We start from the raw sequence: 25,273 nt of genomic DNA, 5'->3' as shown, positions 1-25,273 counted from the left end.
CTTGACTGCAACCTCATGACATCATGAGCCAAAACTATTCAGCTAAGCAGCTCCTGGATTCTAACTCTCACAAACTCTGTGAGGTAACATACATTTGTTGTCTTAGCTGCTAAGTTTCCAGACAATCTGTGATACTGCAATAAATATACTGATGTTCTATCATCATCCCACTGTTACTCCTCAGACTGTCTCAGGAGCTCAGTGACTCATAATGGCCCCTCTAAAACCTTGTAATAATCTACCTACCTTTAGGGGAGCCCCTAAAGACTTTCACCCTAGTTCACAATCACCTTCTTTATCCTGGCTCCTGTCACCACCAGCAACTACAACTCCACATTGACAGCCCTTCCAATATACAATAGACAACACAACTAGGCACCACAACACAAATGCAGCCAGGCCTTCGACACTAGAAAAACTCCAATTCTTCTATCTCACATTCCAAAACCTGGATCCCTCTATCTGAAAAGTTCCCTTCTCCCTTATACTCAATAAGCCCGCCCTTTTGTTTTCATCATGGCCTTTAGTCTCTCAAACCCCCACCCCGGCTTCACTGGAATCTTACCAAACTGGACACAGTGGTTAGCTACTACAATCATGTTTCCATCTAACCTTCAAATTTTTTAATCCCCATACAGTGCTCTGTAGTGGTTCCCAAATATTGGCAAATTTGAATAAACAACTATGCAAAAGTACATATGAAAGATGTATACTGACAAAATTTGAACCCACAATTAATATGACTCTCTCACTTTTACTCTATTTCTCTCACCATTAAAAAATGTTACCTTGGCCAGACACGGTGGCTCATGCCTATAATCCCAGCACTTTGGGGGGCCGAGGCCGGCAGATCACTTGAGGTCAGGAGTTCAAGACCAGCCTAGCCAACATGGTGAAACCCCACCTTTCTAAAAATACAAAATTAGCCAGGCATGGTGGCATGTGCCTACAATCCCAGTTACTTGGGAGGCTGACAAAGGAGACTCACTTGAACCCAGGAGGCAGAGGTTGCAGTAAGCCAAGATCGTGCCACTACACTACAGCCTGGGCAACAGAGTGAGACTCCAGCTTAAAAAAAAAAAAAAAAACCTGGATAATGTAGTCACATCCCCTGAATAATTCATACACGATCTCGATCATTTGTAGCATGTACCTAGTTATGTAAGCCAGGAACTGAAGAATCAACGTAGATCCACACTGTATCTTCCCATAGCCAATCAGTCTACTTCAGACTGAGGGCCTGTCTCAGTCTCTCCAACCCTCTAACCCTCTTCCCATTGCTAAGGCTACCCTTCTGGGTACCCTTGTATGGCTACCCTTCTGCCCTTCTGGCAGAAGCTCTTGCCAGCACCTCTCCAACTCCCTCCTAACCAGGCTCGCCCCTCTCCAGTGTGCAGCAGCCAAAACACAATCTGCTCTGCTCACTCCCCTGCGCCTGTACCTAACACCATCCAGTGCCTAGGGATAATCTTCAAATTTCTTGACACAGAAGATCCTTCATAATCCAGCCTCTGCTTATCTTTCAGACTTCCCTTCTCTCCATTCCCAATCACCATCTCAGCCATGCTTAGTTACCTGCAAGTCCCTAGATTCACCACAAATTCCACCATCTCTGCCCCCTGTAAAAATGCTTTCCTCAACTTCCCTTCTTTCCCTTATCCACTTCATGTGGCTAACTCCTAACTCTTTCTCTTCAAATTGCAGCAAAAACATTAACCTGCTATAAGAAAGACGACAAGACACCTCAAAACTCTTCGAGTACTGGCATAACGCTTGGCATTTACATCTACCAGGGCACAGGCTGCACAGAATTACCTGTTCTTTTCTCTACTTTGCTGGAGATTTAATGAAGAAAGAGCCAGTATCTTTACAATTCTATCCCTTCTCAGCCTAGTGCATGGCACACAGTAAATGCACAATAAATATCTATTAATTGAATGACTAAAGAATGATAGATACATCCCAGGTTTCTATGAACCAAACATGATGAGTCAAACATTTTTGTGACTATTCAAATATCTGAAAGCATATACCCTTAAAATTAAGTCTCTTAAGTTTAATGTTATTTTTAAAAAGGGGTAAAAGAATTCAAAACATTTTAAAGCTGCTTAGAGAAACATTATAAAATCAAAAATGACAACTAAAGGTTTCCTTAATATAAAAAAACATTTAACCAAAACGCCAAACTTACCTCCGTAAGCAATATTGCTAGCATATCCTGCCTCTGAAAACGTATAGCCAAGTGTACAAGAGTATAGCCAACATCAAAGGCAGAAGGACGGTTCAGCAAGCGTACTTCATCTGCGGTGAGCTGGCGTGCAATGTCTCCTCCTGATGACTTGTATGCTTCTATGGCAGCTAAATCACCTTCTACAACCCCTAAAACAAGCATCAAGATAGAAAAGCATTTAATTCTCATTTTCTTCAAAAAACACAAACCGTAGCAATCACTCCAAACTCTTTTAAGTGTTTCTCTGTGCTTCCTGGATCCTGATGCATCATTTAAATGTCCTATAAGAGTAAGGAAAATTAGTTTTTTGCTTTCCCTTTAAAAATTTTCCTTCCAGAACTAGAACTGCCTAGATATTTACCTTACCATCAGTGCAGGCTCCAGGGTCTGGTGAGATTTAGAGGAACTATTAGACTGTATGAATTAGATCGAAGATCGATAATCTAGTATGAGAAACCAGACGTCACAAGAGACACTGAGCCCCTGGTTCTGGTCCTGTGTTCATCCTGACTCTGCAGAAACCAAGGAGACAGGGATGTGCTTCCAGCTGGTGTTGAGCTCCTCCTGCCCTTTACACTGCATTCTTAAAGCAGATCAAAACAAATGCTGAGCTTTCCATACTGCTCTTTAGCTTTGAAACAACTTAGAGCAACTGAAACCATCTTCACTGTAAGTAAACGTTGGCAACATTTTGATTTCAGATTCTCATAGCCAAGTCTTCCTTATACCCATTAAGAATTATTAATAAAGTAAAAATCGGACCAGATGATTTCAAATAAAATATGCTAAAATAAAACATTATAATCCAGTTAGAGTAGGGGGGAAACAGAAATATCACTTCTGCCCAAATCTATAAAGAACATTCCATTACCACAACCATTTTATTAATCTTAACACAAATTAATATTAGGTAAACACAGTAATACTGTCTACTAAGCAGTCTGGTGAAGTATGGGTATCAGCCTGAGCAAAAAAAAAAAGTAGATTAGCTTCCAATTTACCACAAAAAGTGTTTAAAACAATTTTTAAAAAATTATTTGTGGGACCAAATACTTTTAAGTGTTTCCTAAATTACATCAAGACAAATGTGTTTGCTGGATAGAATACTAATACTAGGTAAAAATATTCTTAGTGTACTTTTAAAAAAGTATTTTAATTGCCATCTTGAATTAGGAATTAGATCAGACATATTCCTTAGAATATAACAGATTGGTAAAATGCAACAATTTTCTACCATTAGTAAAGATAACAAGGCTTCAAAATAATTCCCACATTTACTGAATCCTCATCATATACAGGAACGCCTTGCCAGGCAATATGAGAAGTACAAAGACAGTGAAAACGTGACTCCAATATTCAAAACAGTCCTTTCTGCAAACTTCGATCCTCTCCCCAAAAAAATGACCCCCTGCCCCGAACACAGACATATACATTGTTCAGGTTGAAAACCCATTGTATTAAGAATGCCTTCTTACAGGAATTCTTACTTTCATAGCAATGTAGCTTGATAAATTCCTCGCTATGCATATACAAGTTCAGCTACAAATGCCCCGCCTCTACCCACCTTACACATCCTTATGAGGAACAGTGCGCCCTAGAGAAGTCAAGGCTAAAGCTTAATCAAGGATGGCATGAGATAAAGGCTATAAATCTTCCCAAAGGGGCAAGCCTTTCAAATAGACCAGAAAGTGCTACTTGAACTAAAAACAACTCTATGATTGAAGAGTTTTCTGCTTCCAATTATTATGTTCAAATACAGAAAGAACTCTGAAACTTCTGCTTATTTAATGAACAATTAAGTACAGTCTGGTAGGGCCCATAACTTTTAAGATAATTCAATGCAGTTTTATTTTATTTAGGACTGAGCATGCCCACGCCATCTCCTTTCACTTCATAGCATTTCTGTATGAAGGCAACGACCTTTCCCTTCAGTCCTATCAAAACCCTTGACTATTTTCAGGTATACATAGCATCAAGGCACCTTTTATAGTCTTTAGTTCTAATCTAAAAATATTATCTACTTATAAATTTTTTTGTATTACACAAAAAATGTTCCAAACACTTCCAAAAACAACCCAAGAGTCTGATCAATTTAGCTGAAAAAGCAAAGAGGAAGATCTGTACAATTTATGTGTATATACGTGTATGCATGTATGTAGGTGTTTGTACTGTATGTGTTCGTGTTTATTTCTTATTTCTCAAAGACAAAGATGAGGTAATCTAAAGCTAAGCACCAAATAACTTCCTTCTTTTGCTTGGAAGAAGGGGAGATCTTCAAATCACTTTATTGTTTTTAGCTAACTCACCATATAGCTGAAGTCTAGAAGAATCTCATCTTAGAAATTCTTAAGATTTCCTCTCTAATGTCTCTGAGAGATTTCTGTAATTAGAAGTTAATGAGCACTGGGGGGTGGGGTGCAGACTACATAGCACAACAAATTTAGCAGACTGTACTTTGGAACTATAATGTACAATAATATCACCCATTCTGCTTTCATTAAGTGCTTTTTAAAAATATAACCAGAACTTACAATGTTGAAATGCATGGTATGTGAAATTATGTCTCAATAAAGCCGATATACACAAACACAACTAGGATTTCTATTTGACCTAATACAAAATTATCAAAAACACTTAATTAGTCCCTCCTACTCCATGCTCTGCATTAAACTACAAACGGGCATACTGCCCATTCCCCAGCATGGCAGACATACAAAAGATGAGGAGAACAGACTATTCTCAGTTTTTGACAGCATGAAATTCTCCAAACTTCCCAGAGCATGAAAAACACACATCACTTAAATATAGGTAAAAAACAATATTTAAAATAAAATTATTTTATTATCTAGTGTTTGGGGAATATGTAACTTCATTCTTTTCATTAAGCGTAAAAGTTCACAGTCTCAGTGACTGATACATTTTCAGCTACAAAGATTAGTAAATTTATTACAAATCAAATTTCATGAAAATGTCACTGAACTGTCCCAATTTTTCCTACGTCTTTATTGCACACTGCTCAAAGAGAACTTCTGAAAGTTTAGACGTTACTTCATAGACAGGTTTTTGTTGTAGACATGGTGTGCAATAGGATTTGGCCCATATGCATATAATTTAAAGTTTTAGCCACCGCATGTTTTCTACTTAAGGTGCAGGGAAAAAGCATCATAATATATGCAAAAAAAAAAAAAAAAAAAAAAAAAAACCTTACAAAATATCTGAGTTCTTCACATAATTACACTTTGAGCACCTTTTAATGTCAGGGGATAAAAAGAACGTAGGAATAACGTAGAAGAGTTGGTAGACAGGAAAAGACAAATAAATGCAAGTGTTAAAATCTCACTTTATAGGACAAAGGCCAGGAAAAAATGAAAAGTTCCAAGAGAAGATAATCAACGTATACATGTTTTCTAGGTTACTGACATCTCACAACGCCTCCAAGAGTAACGGAAGCATCTTTTTTTTTTTTTTGAGACAGAGTCTCGCTCTGTCACCCAGGCTGGAATGCAGTGACGCGATCTTAGCTCACTGCAACCTCCGCCTTCCGAGTTCAAGCAATTCTCCTGTCTCAGCCTCCTGAGCAGCTGGGACTAACGGCACACACCACCACACCTAGCTAATTTTTGTATTTTTAGTAGAGACGGGGTTTCACCGTATTGATCAGGCTGATCTCGAACTCCTGACCTCAGGTGATCCACCCACCTCGGCCTCCCAAAGTGCTGGGATTACAGGCGTGAGCCACCGCGCCCAGCGAAAGCATCTTTCTCTTAGTACTTTTTTTGAAAATTTAACAAACATGTATTATGCCTTCTGTCCCTTTTTCCTTCATGAAGACAAAAGGACAGCTGAAGCCACTCTGAGAAGATTAATTTTATAAAACTAATCTGCACTATCACCATACATTCAAAATTGAATGAAATGCACAATTAGCCTAATAGTGAAACATAATTACAGATAAAGTGTTAATACACTTCTTAAAACATGAAGGCCTAAGAATGAAAGCCACTATATTATATATTACTAGCTAAACAGTTAAAAACATAAAAAGCAAACATATTATTCCATGAGCTGGGCCAGGAGTACAGTTTACGTATTTTGAAGCCACAGGTCAATGACTCACTGGGGACTTCACAGCTACTATGGAACTCCATTGGTTAGAATTTAGAGCTGGCTCATAGATGTTTAGAAAACAGACTTATTTTTTCCCCCATATATGGCACAGTTTTCAAAGTTTTGCCTTATTTTCCTTTATGACATAAAATTGTAATGGTTATTAACTTTGAAAAGAATGCCAAATGGTAAAAAAAAAGCCAGGACTTACCTGAGCCCACATGGGCCAGCCCAACACTACCCTGGAGTTCTATGGTAGCTGTGACATCACAGCATGGTTTATGCTGTGGGGTCAGGGTGGACCTGGAGTCAGCTGGCACAATTTCAGGAACCCTTAAAGAGAAAAGTTAGTTTTAAGTGGTAATGTTCAGAATGTCCTTTACCATGGTCAGAGAAAGATGCAGATGTGGTTTTCCTCTAGCCAGAGTTTAACTCATTTAACTGGTTTTCATATTAAAAGGAAACTATACCACCCAGTAATACTTTTTTATATCATAAGCATTTGGCTATAGTTTAATCCTGAACCTGGAGATATTCACAGCAAACTCTTTCAAAACTAATGAGCTGCTTTTTAAATAAAATGACTTCAATATTTTTTAAAGTGTACCTGCAAGTAGGCAAAAGCACAGGAACAATCTCAGAAATAATTTGAGCAGGCCAAAACACCTCCTGGTTGTATTTTCCACATAATAATAGCAACAAGTTAAGATCTACTATTTCTATTCCTAGTAACAGTGCTACAAAACAATAACCTATTCAAAGAATCAGAGATGAAAATCAAAATCATAAACAAATTCTTAAATTTAATCTATATCATACGAAGACTAGCTTCTATTCAATAATCTCACTGTCCATTACTAAAACATCCTCTTTAGAAAAATAAAAGATTCAATGAGAGAAGGAAGTCAAATAGTCACTAAAGCTTTCTAAATTATCTGTAAGATGTGACAAACTATGTCAAATACAGTCTATACTACTGAGCTCTTTTCTCCTTACATCTTTGATCAGAGTGTTAACAACCCACTCTTGTGAAAATATAAGTCCCCGAAGTCATGAAAAAATACCTAACCTAACAGATACCTTCATAAGAAAGAAGATCCTGCCAAGCAGGAAGAATTGCTGCTGAAAGCAACATGGCAGGACTTAAAGGAAACATGCCACAAAGTTATCTTTGGGACAAGTGATCAGAGACGGGGACAAATGTTAACAGGGCTAAAACAGATGAACATGAGTTCACATTATGAGTCACTTAAAATATTACTGGAAATATTCAACTGAAAGGAAATTACGGTTCTTAAAAATCTTAGGTTCCGGCTGGGTGCAGTGGCTCATGCCTGTAATCCTAGCACTTTGGGAGGCCGAGGTGAGTGGAACACCTGAGGTCAGGAGTTCCAGACCAGCCTGGCCAACATGGTGAAACCCCATCTCTACTCAAAATACAAAACAAAATTAGCCAGGCGTGGTGGCGTGCACCTGTAATCTCAGCTACTCGGGAGGCTGAGACAGGAGAATCGCTTGAACCCGGGAGGTGGAGGTTGCAGTGAGCCAAGATTGCACCACTGCACTCCAGCCCGGACAACAAAGAGCAAAACTCTGTCAAAAAAAAAAAAAATCTTAGGTTCCAAAAGTAGATTTTGAAACTCATAAAATAGTGTATGCCAAAACCACATTCACACCACTGAAATCACATCCAAAGGTTTTTCTGACTTCAAAATAAAAATTTCATTTGCCACACTGCCAAGTTACCATGGCTGAATTTGAAACCAAATTTTAGATTTTTATAATTACACTATCTCAGGTAGGCCGGGAGAAACTGAATAGTCTAGCCCACGTTTTTTTCACTAGAGGGTAAATGAACATTTTAAAAGTGGAAATGGGAGGCTGGGTGCAGTGGTTCACACCTATAATCTCAGCACTTTGGGAGGCCAACGCAGGAGAATCACTTAGAGCCCAGGATTTCAAGACCAGCCTGGGCAAGATGGTAAGATCTCATCTTTACAAAAATTTTTTTAAATTAGTCAGGCATAGTGATGCATGCCCGTAGTCCCAGCTACTTGGGAGGATCACCTCAGCCCAGAAATTCGAGGCTGCAATGAGCTATGATCACGCCATTGCACTCCAACCTGGGTAACAGAGTGAGACCCTGTCACTGTTTAAAAAACAAAGTAGGGGCAAGGAAGAAAGGATAAAAGGAAAAACTTTCATAATTTATTATAACTGTATACTGTTCATATAATATACATTTAATTCTTCTAGGCAAAAGTAGACAGAATTAAGACAGAAAATCATCAAATTGGAAGAAATGTTCAAACGTAACCCAGTCAATCTTACTAAGGTCTCCAATTAGAAACACTAAACAAGAAAGTTCCTATAATTTGCCACTGAAAAAGAAAGTTCATGGCTTTGGTAGACACTCATAGCCCCACAAGCATCCATCCCCAAAAGTTTCAGACCCCATGTATCCAATAATCCATCAGGCATCCTCACCACAAAACCTCTTAAAAAACCTAAACTTTCCCTCTCCTATGTCCAGGAAAAATGATACCGTTAGCCAACCCACATGTCCAAACCAAAAATCTGGCTTTCTAAACTCCTCCTCATCTCAGCCCAGTATCAATTCTTCCAAGTTTTGCCAATTCTACTTCAGTCTTTTTCAAATCAATCTCCCTTTCCCCATCTCCACTGACTCTACCCTAGCTATACCTGACTATACCTAAGTTGCTATCATTTACTCTACTGGTGTGCCATCTCAAGTGTTGCTCCCTCCCAATCTATTCTCTACACTAGGGTGAGTGTGGTCTTCTTAAACTACAAATTTAATTAAGGCATTCCCTTTTCAAAAGTTGACCACTGGGCTGGGCGCAGTCGCTCACACCTGTAATTCGAGCACTTTGGGAGCCCAAGGAGGGCAGACTGCTTGAGCTCAGCAGTTCAAGACCAGCCTGGGAAAAACCCAATCTCCACAAAAAATTTAAAGAATAAGCCACGCGTGCTGGCATGCACCTGTAGTCCCAGCTACTTGGGAGGCTGAGGTGAGAGGATCCCTTGAGCCCAAGAAGGTTGAGGTTGTAGTGAGCCGTGATCATGTCACTGCACTCCAACCAGCCTGCGTAACAAAGTGAGATCTCATCTCAGGGAGGGAAAAAAAAAATTTACCACTGCCCTTAGGCTAATAGCTAAATTCTTTAACCAGGTTAGGGAATTAACCTATTTAACCAGGTTAAATAGTCCCAACATTCCCTACAGGTTCTCTCTCACAGTCCTCATTCTACACTCCAACCAACTGACTTCTCTCGGGTTATTGGACATGCGTTGGCCTCTCCACCCTGCATTTTTAACACATAAAATTCCCACTAATAGAAACACTATTCCTTCTTCTCTTTCAAGTTTCAGCTTAGATGTCACCAAAGTCCTCTCCAAATCTCCTAATGAGATTAGGTTATATGCTCCTTCTAGGACCCTGTACTTCCTCTGCTGAACTATCCTGGCTTGCTAAATTCTATTTGCCCTATAAACTCTTTGAGAGCCATGACTTCTTTCAAAGTGCTTGTGAGCACACTCAGTGAGTACCTGAATGCATGAATGAATGAACAAAGAAAAGGCAAAAGCTAAGACAATTTTTCAAAGTAACTGAGGCCAGGCGCCAAGGCTCACCCCTGTAATCCCAGCAATTTGGGGAGGCCGAGGCCAAAAATGATTTTATGTTGCCCAGACTGGGACTGGAGATGTGTATTTTTCATATAGATTTCATGTAACTTGATAAAATCACCAAAGAAAGTGAACGAAAGTGAACAAAAGACATGAATCAACAACTCACAGAAAAATACAAATGATTAGTAAAATGAGACAGCATGCCATTCTTAATAACAAACATCAGCAAAGACAGCTCCACAGGGACTCCCAAACTGCTGCTAATAAAGAACAGGTTAATTTAAGGTGCAGCAATTCAATGTCATATTACACATCCATTTTTAAAAGGTAACATGTTGATTCAAAATATAAAGTTCAATGAAAAAGGATATACAATATAATCTCAACTACGTAAAAGTAAATAAATGCAAAAAAAAAGACTGAAAATACACAGAAAATCTGACAGACTTCCTCTAGGCAGTGAGATTACAAACTATTTTTATTTTTTCATAGCTTTTCTTATCTCTGAAATGGTCTACAATGCATATAGTCTGCTTTTCTTTGAGATAGAGCCTTGCTCTGAAGTTTAGACTAGAACGCACTGACATGATCATAGCTCACTGCAGCATCAAACTCTTGCCTCAAGCAATCCTCCTACCTCAGCCTCACGTATCTGGGACTACAGGCACCCTGCCACCACACCCAGCTAAGTTTTTTATTTTTAATAGAGAAGAGGTCCCGCTATGTTGCACATGCTAGTCTCAAGTAGTCTGCCTTTATTATTCAAAAATGAACTAAACTCTCAAAGATCGTTACAAGAAGTCAGTACAAGTGTCTAAATTTGGTGAAAAAGAAATAATATATTTTCATCAACTGAGGAAAAGATAAACAAAACGTGGTATACACATACAATGAAATATTATTCAGTCTCAAAAAGGAAGGAAATTCTGGCTAGGCGCAGTGGCTCATGCCTGTAATCCCAACACTCTGGAAGGCCGAGGCGGGTGGATCACTTCAGGCCAGGAGTTCGAGACCAGCCTGGCCAACATGGTGAAACCCCCGACCCTACTAAAAATACAAAAATTAGACACGCATGGTGGCACACACACCTATAGTCCCAGCTACTTGGGAGGGTGAAGCAGGAGAATCCCTTGAACCTGGGAGGCAGAGGGTGCAGCAAGCGCAGATTGCACCACAGCACTCCAGCCTGGGCGACAGAGCGAAACTTCCTCTCGAAGAAAAAAAAAAAGGAAAGAAATTCTGACACAGATCACAACGTGGACGAACCTTAAAGGCATTATACTAAGTGAAATAAGCAAAAGGACAGATACTGTATGATTCCATTCATGAGGTTATTAGGACAGTCAAACTGACTGACAGGAAGTAGAATGATAGTTGTCAGGGGCTGGAGGAAGGGGGAATGGAGCTATTTAATGGATACAGAGTTTCAGTTTTCCAAGATGTAAAAAAGCTCTAGAGAGAATGGTAGAAACGGTAAGAATGTACCTAATGCTACTAATATACACTTAATGAGTAAAATGGTATAAATTTTATCTTATGTATACTTTACCTCAAAATAAATTGCAAAAAAAAGGAACAATGATACAAGGACATTATTCAGAGATATCGGAGGTGCTGTCTCAAATAATATCACCTATACAGTATTCCTCCCTCCCCTAAAAAAGATAAATGTTTAAACTGAATCTAATCATAAGGAAATCCACAAATCTAAACTGAAGATCATTCCGCAAAAGTGGAATCTTCAAAAATGTCAATCATGAAATAAAAAAAAAAACAGGCGCTGTTCTAGATTAGAGAAGACTGAAGAGACAAAACTACACACAATGTATAATCCTTAACTGAACAAGGTGGGGTAACAGCAATTACTGAAACTACTGGTGAAACTAAATACAGACTTTCAGTATTAAATTTCTTGGATAATTATACTGTGTGGTTGTGTAGGAAAAAATGTCCTTGTTCTTAGGAAACACATGCTGAAATATTTAGGGGTAAAGTGTCATGATGTCTTCAGCTAACTCTCAAACAGTTCAGAGAATGCACACGAGAAAGACATACAGACAGAGACACCAAATACAGCAAAGAACTGGAAAATCTAGGTCAAAGGCATGTGGTGTTCAATATATTACACTTGTAACCTTTATACAGGTTTTGAAATTTCTCATTATAAAATAATGACAGGGGCCAGGCATGGTGGTTCATGCCTGTAATCCAAGCACTTTGGGATGCCAAGGCAGGTGGATCACTTGAGGTCAGGAGTTCGAGACCAGCCTGGCCAACGTGGTGAAACCCCGCCTCTACTAAAAAACACAAATATCAGCTGGGCGTGGTGGCGAGCTTGCCTATAGTCCCAGCTACTTGGGAGGCTGAGGCACAAGAATCACTGGAGCCTCGGAGGCAGAGGTTGAAGTGAGCCAAGATAGCGCCACTGCACTCCAGCCTGGGCGACAGAGCAAGACTCCATCTCAAAAAAATAAAAATAAATAAAAGTAAAATAAAAGAATGACAGGGAAAATAGTGGTTGTCTATGCACAGCAGGACTGGAGGTAGAGAGAAGAAACTATTGCATTTCCTTATATTTGCATTTCTGTGCTGCCTGGGTTTTTTTTAACCATGTGCCTAGTTTAATGCAACTTTTTAAAGTTAGTTTATATCCCAACAATTCTCTAGAGTCAAAACATATCCTTTTATACTTGATATTTAAAGGATACATCTGGACTTCATATTTCAATGTGTTCATTTAATGTAGTACTTTCTTTTTTAAATGAAAGCCATTACTGAATCAATGCTGCATATTCAAATGTCAGTTATCACATAATCAAGAATCACGTGACATATTCCCTTTCTCAGCATAAAAAGGCACATTACTAGTTGGCAACCCTGTGTAATCAATCATTTCCGAAAGCCAAGAATTATGTCTCAGACATACTAAAGGCAACCAAGAGAATACTGGGGCTTTATTTCTGCCATCACCGCCCATTTGCCTTAATAGAAACATTCATTCCTGGAAGCTTTCTTTTTATCACAGGTGTCAGGAAGTACTTTCAAATCCCGGACCAAACTGGCCAGCATCATTTAATAGTAGAAAGAAAAGACGTGAAAAGTGTGTGTGTGCACACAGGCGTTGTGTGTTCCCTACAGATTAGAATATTTTATGTTGCTGGAAATTCTCACAATTCACTTAAAAATCATGACATAAAATGTTATTTTATATCCAGTGTTCCAAGATCAGAAGAGGAAATCCTTAAAAACTTGAAAAACAAAAACTACCTGAAGATAATACTTATTTCATGGTGCTAAAAATAACTCTATTACCTATATGAACTACCTTGGACAGGAAGTAAACCCACAATCACGAACGTTTGTGGAGTGAAATGATCACAGTCTTCATAGCTACGCACGTATCACGCTTAAGAGTATCACATGAAGTTAGCCAAGGACATAACAAAGCATTGCCAGTATTCTAGCACTCACTCTCCTTTTACGGATGCAGGCCAAAAAATGCTACAGAAGTCTGTATACATTTTGGATCCTATTAAAAGCTTTTAATGTGTCCATGCATGGTAGTTCATGCCTGTAATCACAGCTACTAGGGAAGCTGAGGCAGGAGGATCACTTGAACCCAGGAGGTGGAGGTTGCAGTGAGCCGAGATTACACGACTGCACTCCAGCCTGGGCAACACAGTAAGACCCTGTTTCAAAAACAAACAAACAAACAAAAAAAACCTTTTAATGTAACATTTTTAACTCAAACCACTTTTGTTTGTCTTTAATAAAAGGGCAATTAGATGGGTTTTGTTTGTTTGTTTTTTTGAGACAGAGTCTCCGTCGCCCAGGCTGGAGTGCAGTGGCGCGATCTCGGCTCACTGCAAGCTCCGCCTCCCAGGTTCATACCATTCTCCTGCCTCAGCCTCCAGAGTAGCTGGGACTACGGGCGCCTGCCACCATGCCCGGCTAATTTTTTGTATTTTTAGTAGAGATGGGGTTTCACCGTGTTAGCTAGGATGGTCTCGATCTCCTGACCTCGTGATCTGCCCACCTCGGCCTCCCAAAATGCTGGGATTACAGGCGTGAGCCACCGTGCCCGACCAATTACATGGTTTTAAATGTTCAAAACTATTAATAAGATGCAAGACCTGTTTACTGGTTCTGCCTCCATTCATATGCAAAACAATGTATTAAGAAACAAGGGCCAAGTACTGTGACTCACGCCTGTAATCCCAGCACTCTGGGAGGCCAAGGTGGGCTGATTACCTGAGGTCAGGAGTTCGAGACCAGCCTGGCCAACATGGTGAAACCTCATCTCTACTAAAAATACAAAAATTAGCCGGGCATGGTGGCGCACACCCGTAATCCCAGCCACTAGGGAAGCTGAAGCAGGAGGATTGTGTGAGCCCAGAAGGTGGAGGCTGCAGTGAGCTCAGGTTACACCACCACACTCCAGCCTGGGCAACAGAGCAAGACCCTGTTTCCAAAAAAAAAAAAAAAAAACTTTTAATGTACCATTTTTAACTCAAACAATTTTTGTGTTGTTGTCTTTAATAAAAGGGCAATTAGATGGTTTTAAATGTTCAAAACTATTAATATGATGCAAGACCTGTTTACTGGTTCTGCCTTCATTCGTATGTAAAACAATGTATTAGGAAAAAAGGGGCCAGCCACCGTGGCTCACGCCTGTAATCCCAGCACTTTGGGAAGCCAAGGTGGACAGATCACCTGAGGTTAGGAGTTCCAGACTAGCCTGGCCAACATGGTGAAAACCGTCTCTATTAAAAATACAAAAATTAGCTGGGAATGTTGGCGGGCGCCTATAATTCCAGCTACTTGGGAGGTTGAGGCAGGAGAATCACTTGAACTCAGGAGGCAGAGGATGCAGTGAGCCAAGACCACACCATTACACTCCAGCCTAGGCAACAAGAGCGAAAACTCCATCTCAAAAAAAAAAAAGATATTATTTGTTTTTAAAAAAGCTATTTGTATTAATTTCTTATTGCTGCTCAAACAATGATTACAACCTTAGTGACTTAAAACAACACAAACTTTCTGTCTTACAATTCAGGAGGTCAGAAGTTCAGCAAGGCTCTCACTGAGCTAAAATCAAGGTGTTGGCAGGGCCGTGCTCCTTCATGAGGCTCTAGAAAAGCCTTGCCTTTTGTCCTAGAGGCTGCTGGCATTCCTTGCCTCATGGCCCTCCAACTCTCTCAAGCCTCCGCTTCTCTTCTCATGGTCCCATCTGTAATCTTCACTCTCCTGTCTCCCGCTGTGATTTACAAGGACGCTTGTGATTACACCACCCACCCAGATAACCCTGCCATTTAAGAAATCTTTAATCACTTCTGTAAAATCTCTTCTGCCACGTAAGGTGGCATACTCACAAATCCTGGGGACTGGGATGCAAGCACGGGGAGGTGGGGTGTGGACATTATCTTGCCTGCCACTCTATTAATATTGGTCATGCAAATCACCCAAAAAGCCCAAAGAGGGGGTAGAGGGAGATGACCTATAAGGAAGTCAACGGGCAAGTTAAAAATGTAAATTTGGACACTATAACTTATCTCATCAATAGTGTGTTTTTATTTTTTTGTTTTTATTTATTTATTTATTTTGAGACAGAGTTTCGCTTTGTTGCCCAGGCTGGAGTGCAGTGGCATGATCTCAGCTCACTGCAACCTCCGCCTCCCAGGTCCAAGAGATTCTTCTGCCTCAGCCTCCCAAGTAGCTGGGATTAGAGGCGCCCGCCACCACACCCAGCTAATTTTTGTATTTTCAGTAGAGACGGGGTTTCACCATGTTGGCCAGGCTGGTCTTGAACTCCTGACCTCAAGTGATCCGCCCACCCTGGCCTCCCAAAGTGCTGGGATTACAGGCATGAGCCACTGCGCCCAGCAGATAGTGTGTTTTTAAAAACACCGAATGTTTTGTGCCTTCAGGTAAGTCAACAATAAAATATCCTTGTGAAAGAAATAATTTTTAAAGCTAAGGAGTAATGAACTAGAGAATAGAAGCCTCTTCTATTTTTCCTTCACAATCGTTTGTATGCCCTGAGTTTTCTCTCAAGTTAAAAAGTCACCCCAAAGATGTCTTAAATGGGCAAAATCACCAGTGTCCAATGCAAGGATTTCCTTTTCTGTTTTGACATGGTAATTTTCTTGGTAATATAAATCACCTTAAAATCATTCCAGTTCAAAGGAGTATAATCTCTCAAAAACTAAATGACTTTTCCTTCACAGAAGTTAATTTAATTTTATTTGGATTATTGTACAACCTCCCTTTCATTACAACAGGCATATATTTCAACAGTAGAAACTTTTTTTAAAAAAATCATTATAGAAGATTACATTTTGCAGCAGTTTTGTTTCTCCAGAGAAAAAAGTAATACTAATTTAATAATTTACTTGACAAAAATCTCTGACAAATTGTAAATGTCCATCCATATACGTAATTCTTAATATCAATACCAAAACAAATTGAAAAGAATATTTTAAAATGTAATATGCCTACACTTTGCTATTTTTTTTTAAACAATGTGTGTAAGTAAAACCAAATGGACAAATACCTTCTGACATATTTAATACCATGCAAGTTTTAAGACATGGTCTTGCTCTGTCACCCAGGCTGGAGTGCAGTGACATAATCATGGCCCGCTGCAGCCTGGGCTCAAGTGTTCCTCCCATTCCAGCCTCCTGCATAGGTGGGGACCACATGGGAACACCACCATGCCCTGCTAATTTTTTTTATTTTTTATAGAGACGAGGTCTCGCCAAGTTGCCCAGGTTGGTTTTAGAGTCCTAGGCTGAAACGATCCTCCCCTCTCTCAATCTCCCACAGTGCTGGGATTACAGGACTGAGCCACCATATCCAGACCCATCCAGAAACTGTGGAAATATTTAGATATTTCTAGAGTTACACTCGGCACTCTAGAGTGGACAGACACCATATGACACGTTATACGGATTTCTGGCAAGAGGCCCAAATACAATAAGAATCCAAATGGATTTGCCTCAAACATTGATTTTCAACACAATTAAGTTATGAGAAAAGGGAAAATAATAGATTAAATATAACAATATTTTTGCAGACAACTAACATAAGAAAACGTTACCAATACATGTTCTATGTTTTAAAAATCATCTAAGACCAGGCACAGTGGCTCACACCTGTAATCCCAGCACTTTGGGAGGCCGAGGCGGGCGGGCTGCTTGAACCCAGGAGTTTGAGACCAGCCTGGGCAACAAGGGGAAACCTCATCTCTACAAAAAATGCAAAATTAGCCAGGCGTGGTAGTGCATGTCTGTAGTCCCAGCTACCTGGGTGGCTGAGGTAGGAGAACTGCTTGAGCCCAGGAGGCAGAGACTGAAGTGAGCCAAGATCACACACCACTGCACTCCAGCCTGGGAGACAAAGTGAGACCACCTTGCCTCAAAAAAGTTAAATAGCTAATTAATTAAAAAATAAAACAATAAAAATCATCTTAAGTCTTTAACAGATATGTCAAAATTCTGAAAGTGGGACAAATTTTGCCAGAAACCATCAGAATTATAATCCTCATGATGCCACTTCAGCCTGCTACTTGATAAAGAAGAGATTCTGGTTCAGTCCATAAGTCAGTGATTCTCAACAGGGAACACCACTGCACATGCACTTCACGTCACCCCAAAACTTCAGAGCACGGGGAGGCATTACTGTTTCACATATTCTCTATAGTGAAAGCTGTTCATAACACTGCTATTGGGCAACTGAGTATTTCAGCATAAAAATACCAGTTTCAGGCCCGGTGGTGGCTCACAACTGTAGTCCCACTATTTGAGTCCAGGAGTCTGAAACCAGCCTGGGCAACACAGGGAGACCCCATCTCTACAAATCATTTTTAAAATTAGCGGGGCATGGTGGTGTACACCTGTACACCCAGCTACTAGGGAAGCTGAGGTGGGACGACTGCTTGAGCCCAGGAGGTCAAGGCTGCAGTGAGCTGTGATCGCACCACTGCACTCCAGGTGGGCAACAGAGCAAGATCCTGTCTCAAAAAACAAAAAAATGTGTGTGTGTGTGTGTGTGTGTGTGTATATGTGTGTGTGTATATATACGTGAATATATATACATATATGTGTGTATACGTATATATACACACATATGTATATACCTATATGTATATATGTGTGTATACACATATATATGTATATACATAGTTTCAGTGTGAACTTGTTACTTAAGTTTGATTTTTTCCCCCTATACCTTCAACAGCCCCAACCAAATCTCAGCTCCTAAACTTAAGAAAGATGCAGCTATTGTTTAGGAAGTGAGATAAAATGCCAACTAGGAAGCAGTAGGTCCAATGACAACTGAATAAAATATTTCAAGTAAAAATCTCATTTGATAGTTATAGCAAACACACAGAATGATTTTTTTAAAAAAACAAATACTGCCATGAGTGAAAGTAGGAAGATAGAGAAATTAAACATAAACCTGACTTTAGACTTTTCACATCCATAGACTGCCTGGTGATAAACTGAAGCCTCTATACCCTTTCCTGTAAGACCCTTTCATACCCACTACCTACCTCAGTCTTCCTGACAACCAGTGAGAAGTAAAACTGGCTCTCCTGGGTTGAGCCCCAACTACTGAAAAACACAGAGAGCTATGAAGCATGCAAAGAATCTAGAAATTCATAGGAGGAGTAGGATAAAGGTTAGCCCAGACCCTAGTTCTCAAAAATATTCATTCATTCACTGATATAAAAATACCTGAGTGCTTAGTATGTATGTAGCAGGCACTGCTGTACATACTAAGATACAGCTTTGAACAAAACAGATAAAATTACTGGCCCTCAGGACGCTTAAATTCTAGAGTAGAGAGAGACAAATAATAAACAAGATGACTAAGCATATTAGAAGTGTTATGAAGAAAATTAATGCTGTGGGGAGGGATAATGGACAGGGATGAAATTTTAGATATGGCAGTCATGGAGGACCTCACTGAGAAGGCGATACCTGAGAAAACAAGCGAAGGTGGAGAGCAATCCAGGCAGAGCAAACAGCAAGTAAAAGGCTTGAGGCTTGTTTACAGGAAAAAAAAAAAAGGTGGCAAGAGTGGCTGCAATGAAATGGAAAAGGTGGGAAACAGATTAGTTCAGAGATAAACTATATTTGGCCCTTGAACAACATGGAGATTAGGGGGACCAACCTCCCACACAGTAGAAAATCCATGTATAACTTTTAACTCCCCCAAAACTACTGATAGCCTACTGTTGACCGGAAGCCTTTACTAATAGCATAAACAGTCGAATAACACATATTTGTATATGTATTATACACTGTATTCTTGTAATACATTAGAGAAAAGAAAATGTTATTAAGAAAATCATAAGGAAGAGAAAATACATTTACTAACTCATTAAGTCAAAGTGGCTCATCATAAAGGTCTTCATCATCATCACCTTCACCTTGAGTAGGCTGAGGAGGAGGAGGAGGAAGAAGAGGGGTTGTTCCTGCTGTCTCAGGGGTGACAGAGCAGGTAGAAAACTCACGTGTAAGTGGACGCGCACAGTTCAGACCTGTGTTGTTCAAGGGTCAAAAGTATATGGAGGGAAGCTGAAGTGCGCAATACAGAGCATGTAGATGGCCTTGTAGAGTTTTTGAGGGACTCTGGCTTTTAATCCAAGTAAAAGAGGTGATCACTAGAGGGTTCTGAACAGAATTAGCTCCTCTGATGACAGCAGATTGTACGGAGGGCAAAGGCAAGGGTGGATCATGGTTTGGACAAGAATAGTGAGAAGTGGTCAGAGTACAGACATATTTTGAAGGTAGAGCCAAAGAATCTTCTGAGAAATAGGAGTGGGGCATAAGAGAAAGAAGAATCAAGGAGGGCCAAGGCTTTTGGCACAAGCAATGGAATGAGAAATTTGCCATCAACCAAGATGAGAGCGTGGGAAAAAATAGATTTGAAGGAGAGACCAGTTCTGTTTTAGCATCACTGAGCCTGAAATGAGCTTGAGTTATTAAACACTCCAGGAAAGATGCTGAATAGGCAGCTGGATATATGAGTCTAGGATTCAGGAATACACGTTACAGCACAGATTTAATATGGTGTTCTTATCTAACCCTGTGTCTTTTTAAGGACGTAACTATGTACACAAATTGAAGTGCAATTTCATAAGGCAACTGATTCAATACAATAGCAGAACAAAAGCAGGGCATTAGGTAGCGCTGCTCTATTCTCTAGATACATTGTTGTCTACCCAGTGAGAAAAGCAGTCTATGGTGAGTGCTGACATGACCGCCCTAAAAACCTGATGTCCCTAAAAACATCTAGTACCAACTGCAGACATTCCAGAGACAACTGTACATTTACATTCACACCTCTACCTTTACCACCCTGATTCTCAACCTCAGGTTCCACTACTGATGTCAGGTTTTGGCACAGCTGTCCCCAACATCCTCTCACCACATAAGATAATATGACTTATGTGAAACTTACACCCAACAGCTATGTCAATATGTTTGCTCGATACTGTTGATGCGTTAGTTGACATCTACCCTCTCAACAACTGAATCCTCCTCATTCCCAGTTTATCAGCTACAAAGCTGACCTGAGGTTGAAATTTTTTTCCAACTTTAAATGGAAAAGTCTCACATTTTATACTCAGTGTATATACTACTTTAGAGATGGATTTTTTTAAAAAACACTTAACATCAATAACCCAAAATACACTGTATCTAACGAAATCTGGGGAACATAAGGCAGGCAGAAAAGGGAAGTAAAGATTAATTTTGAGTACATGTGAACTTGTTAGTCTTACTGCTCAAGCCTTTTTTTAAATTAACCCAACACAACGTAAACAAGTTTTTAAAAAGTATTTAACATATTTCAGTTATGTTTACACATCAGAATATGGCTATCCCATAGAAACAGGCCTATAATTATAACCTTACGTATAACAGTTCAGAATGACATTGTACAGTTAATAGTAAAAAATATTTGCCGATAGGAAAGACATAGTCCACATTACCAAGAACCAAATACAATCAACCCTTGGCCCTAAGAATCTAGAAACTTTGCAGGTAGAAACAGCAACTTAATGACAAATCGTTTTATAAATAAAACAAGGTCAAATCCAATACTGGTCCTATTGGTAGAAGTTTTTGTTCCACTTTTTTTTTCTTTTTTTTTTTTTTTGAGACGGAGTTTTGCTCTTGTTGCCCAGGCTGAAGTGCAATGGTGCAGTCTTGGCTCACTGCAACCTCCACTTCCCAGGTTCAAGCAATTCTCCTGCCTCAGCCTCCCGGGTAGCTGGGACTACAGGCATGTGCCACCATGCCCAGCTAATTTTGTATTTTTAGTAGAGACGGGGTTTCTTCATGTTGGTCAGGCTGGTCTCAAACTCCCAACCTCAGGTGACCCGCCCACCTCTATCTCCCAAAGTGCTGGGATTAACAGACCTGAGCCACTGTGCCTGGCCTTGTTCCACTTTTAAATTGAACTCAGTGATTAAAATGAAAAGAGATGGGCCGGACCCAGTGGCTCACCCCTGTAATCCTGGCACTCTGGGAGGCTGAGGTGGGTGGATCGCTTGAGCACAGGAGTAAGATGCCAGCCTGGGTAACAAGGTAAAACCCTGTCTCTCCAAAAAAAAAAAATACAAAAATTTGCCGGGCGTGGTGGTATGCACCTGTAGTCCCAGCTACCCAGAAGGCTGAGGTGGGAGGATGGCTTGAGCTTAGGAAGTCAAGGCTGCAGTGAGCCATGATTGCACCACTGCACTCCAGCCTCGCGACCCTGTCTCAAAAAAATAAATAAAATGCAAAGAGGTACAAGGATGGCTAGTCGTCTAGTCAAAAGAAGTAATAAGGATATGCAGAAAAAGGCAGGACCAAGAAAAAATAATGTCATAAAGACAAACATGTTGATTCATCTAACTTGTGTGTTTCAAGGGAAGAAAATACTTCAAATCAGGTGTTCTTATCCTGAGATCCACTGACTTGAAGCAACCTAGGGTTGAAATGAAGCCCTGATTCCTAAAGGATTCTAAGACCTTTAGTGACCTTCACTGTGAGGTTAAGAACCGTCACAATGAAGTCTAGTTCATTTTCATCTATAAACCTACATGTACTATAACACCATCTTGTAGTCCAAGTATTCATAGTACACTACTACCTGCAAATAAAAAAAAAAAAATGATTTTAAGAGTGTTCCAAAGGCATACAAGCAATTAAAAGACAATCACACCCAACATAAAAGCTCACAGATATGTAAAGATTCCATTTATATGAATATCCAGAATAGGTAAATCCACAGACACCAAAAGCAGACTGGTAGTTATCAAGGGTTAGCGGGCAAGGGTAGGGGGCAGTAACTTCTTAATGGGTACATAGTTTCCTTTTGGGATGATGAAAATGTTTTGGAACAACACAGAGGTAGTGGTTACACAATGTGAATGCACTAAATGCCAAATGAGTTGTTCACTTGCAAAACGGTGAATTTTTATGTTAAATCAATTTGACCTCAATAAGGAAACTAGAAACAAAACCCTTTTGTATCTCCTGTTTAAATCTTTTTAACTGACAATCATACTATATGTTGCCCCTCAATTTGGAGCAGAAAAATCAGTGGAATAAAATGGGACAACACAGACAGAAAAGATGGCTTGGTGTGTTTTCATCCCCTCATCCTCAGGATGGGAAGAAACTAGAACTAACAGTTGCTAAGTGCCTACCACATCTGGAGGTCAGAAGGATTCATCTGCTGGGATATTCTTTTTTGCCAGAACAAAGCTAAAATTGAAAACTCAGGATTTCACCTGGGCCCAGCAAATTATGCCTATAATCCCAACACTTTAGGAGGCTGAGGTGGGAGGATCGCTTGAGCCTAGGAGTTCAAGACCATCCTGGGCAACACAGGGAGACCCCCATCTTTACAAATAATAATTAAAAACAATAGCAGGGCACAGTGGTACATGCTAATGGGGAGTCCCAGCTACTGGGGAGGCTGAGGTGGCAGGTCACTTGAACCCAGGAGGTTGAGGCTGCAGTGAGCCATGATTGCATCACTGCCCTCTAGCCTGGGTGACAGAGTGAGATCCCATCTTGGGGGGAGGGAGGGAATGATATATATAATTTTATATATATATATAATTTAATTTTAAAATTCACGATTTATTGGAAATCAATTCCTAGGACTCACAGGTTCATACACCTAAACCTTCTGTATTCTTGGGCTGTACCCAGAGGGATAAATAAAAGAAGTTGGTACTGAGGGAAAACATACAGCTAAGGTATAGTTAAGGCTTAGCTACTGTTCCACACAAAGTTTAAACTTAGTAATCATTCAAAATTTCCCTTATAAGACCAAATGTCAAAGTAAGCAGCCCATCCAAATAATTTAATAAAAATCAAACATCTAATCTACTCAAAAAAAATACTGAAGACTCAAGTCACTGCTTTTGTGAATTACATCACAATTAACTCACAAGGTCAAGAACTGAAGAAAAACTCTCCTCTCCTATGTCTCTGTCCTTTAACAGCATTTCCTGAGGAAAATGTCACAATACATACGAACCATAACTTGAAGTATGGAATCAGCTGGCTACATGTAATCAGTTCCATAAAGTTTGCAAACATTTACTACATGACATTCATGTTAAATTAACACCAGTATTTTCAAGGTCAATATGTTTGTTCAACTTCTTGGAGTCACACATTTTTGTGGTATTTTTAACATCTGACTAAAGCTTCTATCATCACAAGATGCTCACACTGTTTACAAATACTTGGAAACAGCAGCTGGTGTTCCTCAGTTACATCTTGTTACAATAAACAGAGTAGCAGTTTTAAAGTCCAGGTATATATTTTACTACTGATGTGTAAAAACTTTGCTTTAACTTAAACGTTTCCACTGTCCCCAGTAATGGAGAGACATGAACACAATTAATTGTGGGCAATTTAGTACAAAGTTATGACAAGATCACAAATACACAAATTTTTATGTATGCATACTTGAAAGTACAGCTAACATGCTGAATGAATTAAATGCTAGTGACTTTGCGCATATATATATACACACATACACATTTTTGCGTGTGCGTGGAGACACAGTCTCACTATGTTACCCAAGCTGGAGTGCAAGTGCTATTCACACACCGATCATGGCATACTACAGCCTCAAACTCTTGGTCTCAAGCAAGTGGCTAAGACTACAAACGTGTGTCGGCACACCCAGCTCTTTTCATATCATTTTTACTACCTTTTCCCATCCCATGCAAAAAATGCAGAATACAGAAACTTACCCACACAAGCATTGAGGAAGAGCCAATCAGTCTTTTTCATCCTGTTTTTAATTTGCTTTAGTTTTTTAAAGTCTACTTCAAGTTCCTCCTTGCTGCCCACAGCACCAGCCAATTCAATCCTCTGAAAATCCATTTTCACTTCAGAGTCCCGCTTCGTAGCAGGAGGTGATCTCCTTTGGCTATTACCACTACTGCAACTTCCCCTCCACCGAGCTCTGTCTTGCTCATTTATTATTGAAGAAGCCTCTTCAGTCTCTGCCAATTCTATTGCTTCAATGTTATTAGGTCTGGGATGATCACAAACAACACATCTTTTAGCCTTGGCCCAGTTTTCATATGTGCAAACAGAGCAAGTCCAGTGCTGTGTCCTAGTGTTCAGTTTATTTCTATCATTGTATTCCTCACAAGGATCAACAGAAAAAGCAACTGGTCTTGAGCCAGATCCTGAGGACTGAGGAGATTCTGTAGGACTCCTGGTCCTACGCTGGGATAAGCACTGGGTACATCTGATTGCTCTTGGCCAGTTCAAATATGTACACATGTGGCATGACCACTTATTTGCATTTTCCATGCTATATGAAGATTTCACCCTTGGTCTTGCACTAGAGTCTGGACATATCAAAGGACTACTTCCTCCTTCAGTGCTGGAAGGATCCCAATCTCTACCAACATCACTTGAACCACTTTTAAATGGATCTTCTGTAATAATTGTTCCACTAGGTCTTTGGGCACGACACATAGTACACTTGATTGCAGATGGCCAGTTTTCATACGTACAATATTCACAAGCCCACTTAATTCCACGTTCTGACATTGTGCACTTCTGGAAGTGAGCTGTGTCAGGCAGGAAGCTATAAATAATTAGGACATGGTTATTAAAATAACTACATTCCACCTCCAAAAATATGCTGCCCAAAAAGCATGTCCTTCAACCTACAAAATATAAATTTCTCAAAAGATGCATGTAACATTTCGACATTGAATTATCCTAATTTTCTTTTTTGATTTCC

General features: G+C 39.8%; 1 protein-coding gene across 5 annotated transcripts in view; it reads right to left on the bottom strand.

Annotated features, from left to right (window-relative positions):
* Positions 1-25,273, bottom strand: part of ZRANB1 (zinc finger RANBP2-type containing 1) — a 67,451-nt gene that overhangs the window by 16,951 nt on the left and 25,227 nt on the right. For 2 of the 5 annotated variants that reach the window (XM_002821251.5, XM_009245896.4), the window contains 2 exons: positions 24,264-25,114; positions 2,192-2,379 (listed from right to left, as the gene is read on the bottom strand). In XM_002821251.5, coding sequence (XP_002821297.1) covers positions 2,192-2,379; positions 24,264-25,114 — 1,039 coding nt within the window. Of the gene's footprint in view, positions 1-2,191; positions 2,380-6,548; positions 6,671-24,263; positions 25,115-25,273 lie in introns of those variants that run through there. The other 3 variants (XM_054523017.2, XM_063727800.1, XM_054523018.2) reach the window with 3 other exon arrangements.

Source organism: Pongo abelii, chromosome 8 (assembly GCF_028885655.2).
Source record: "Pongo abelii isolate AG06213 chromosome 8, NHGRI_mPonAbe1-v2.0_pri, whole genome shotgun sequence".
NCBI lineage: Eukaryota > Metazoa > Chordata > Mammalia > Primates > Hominidae > Pongo > Pongo abelii.
This window is presented reverse-complemented; position numbering and strand designations above follow the sequence as displayed.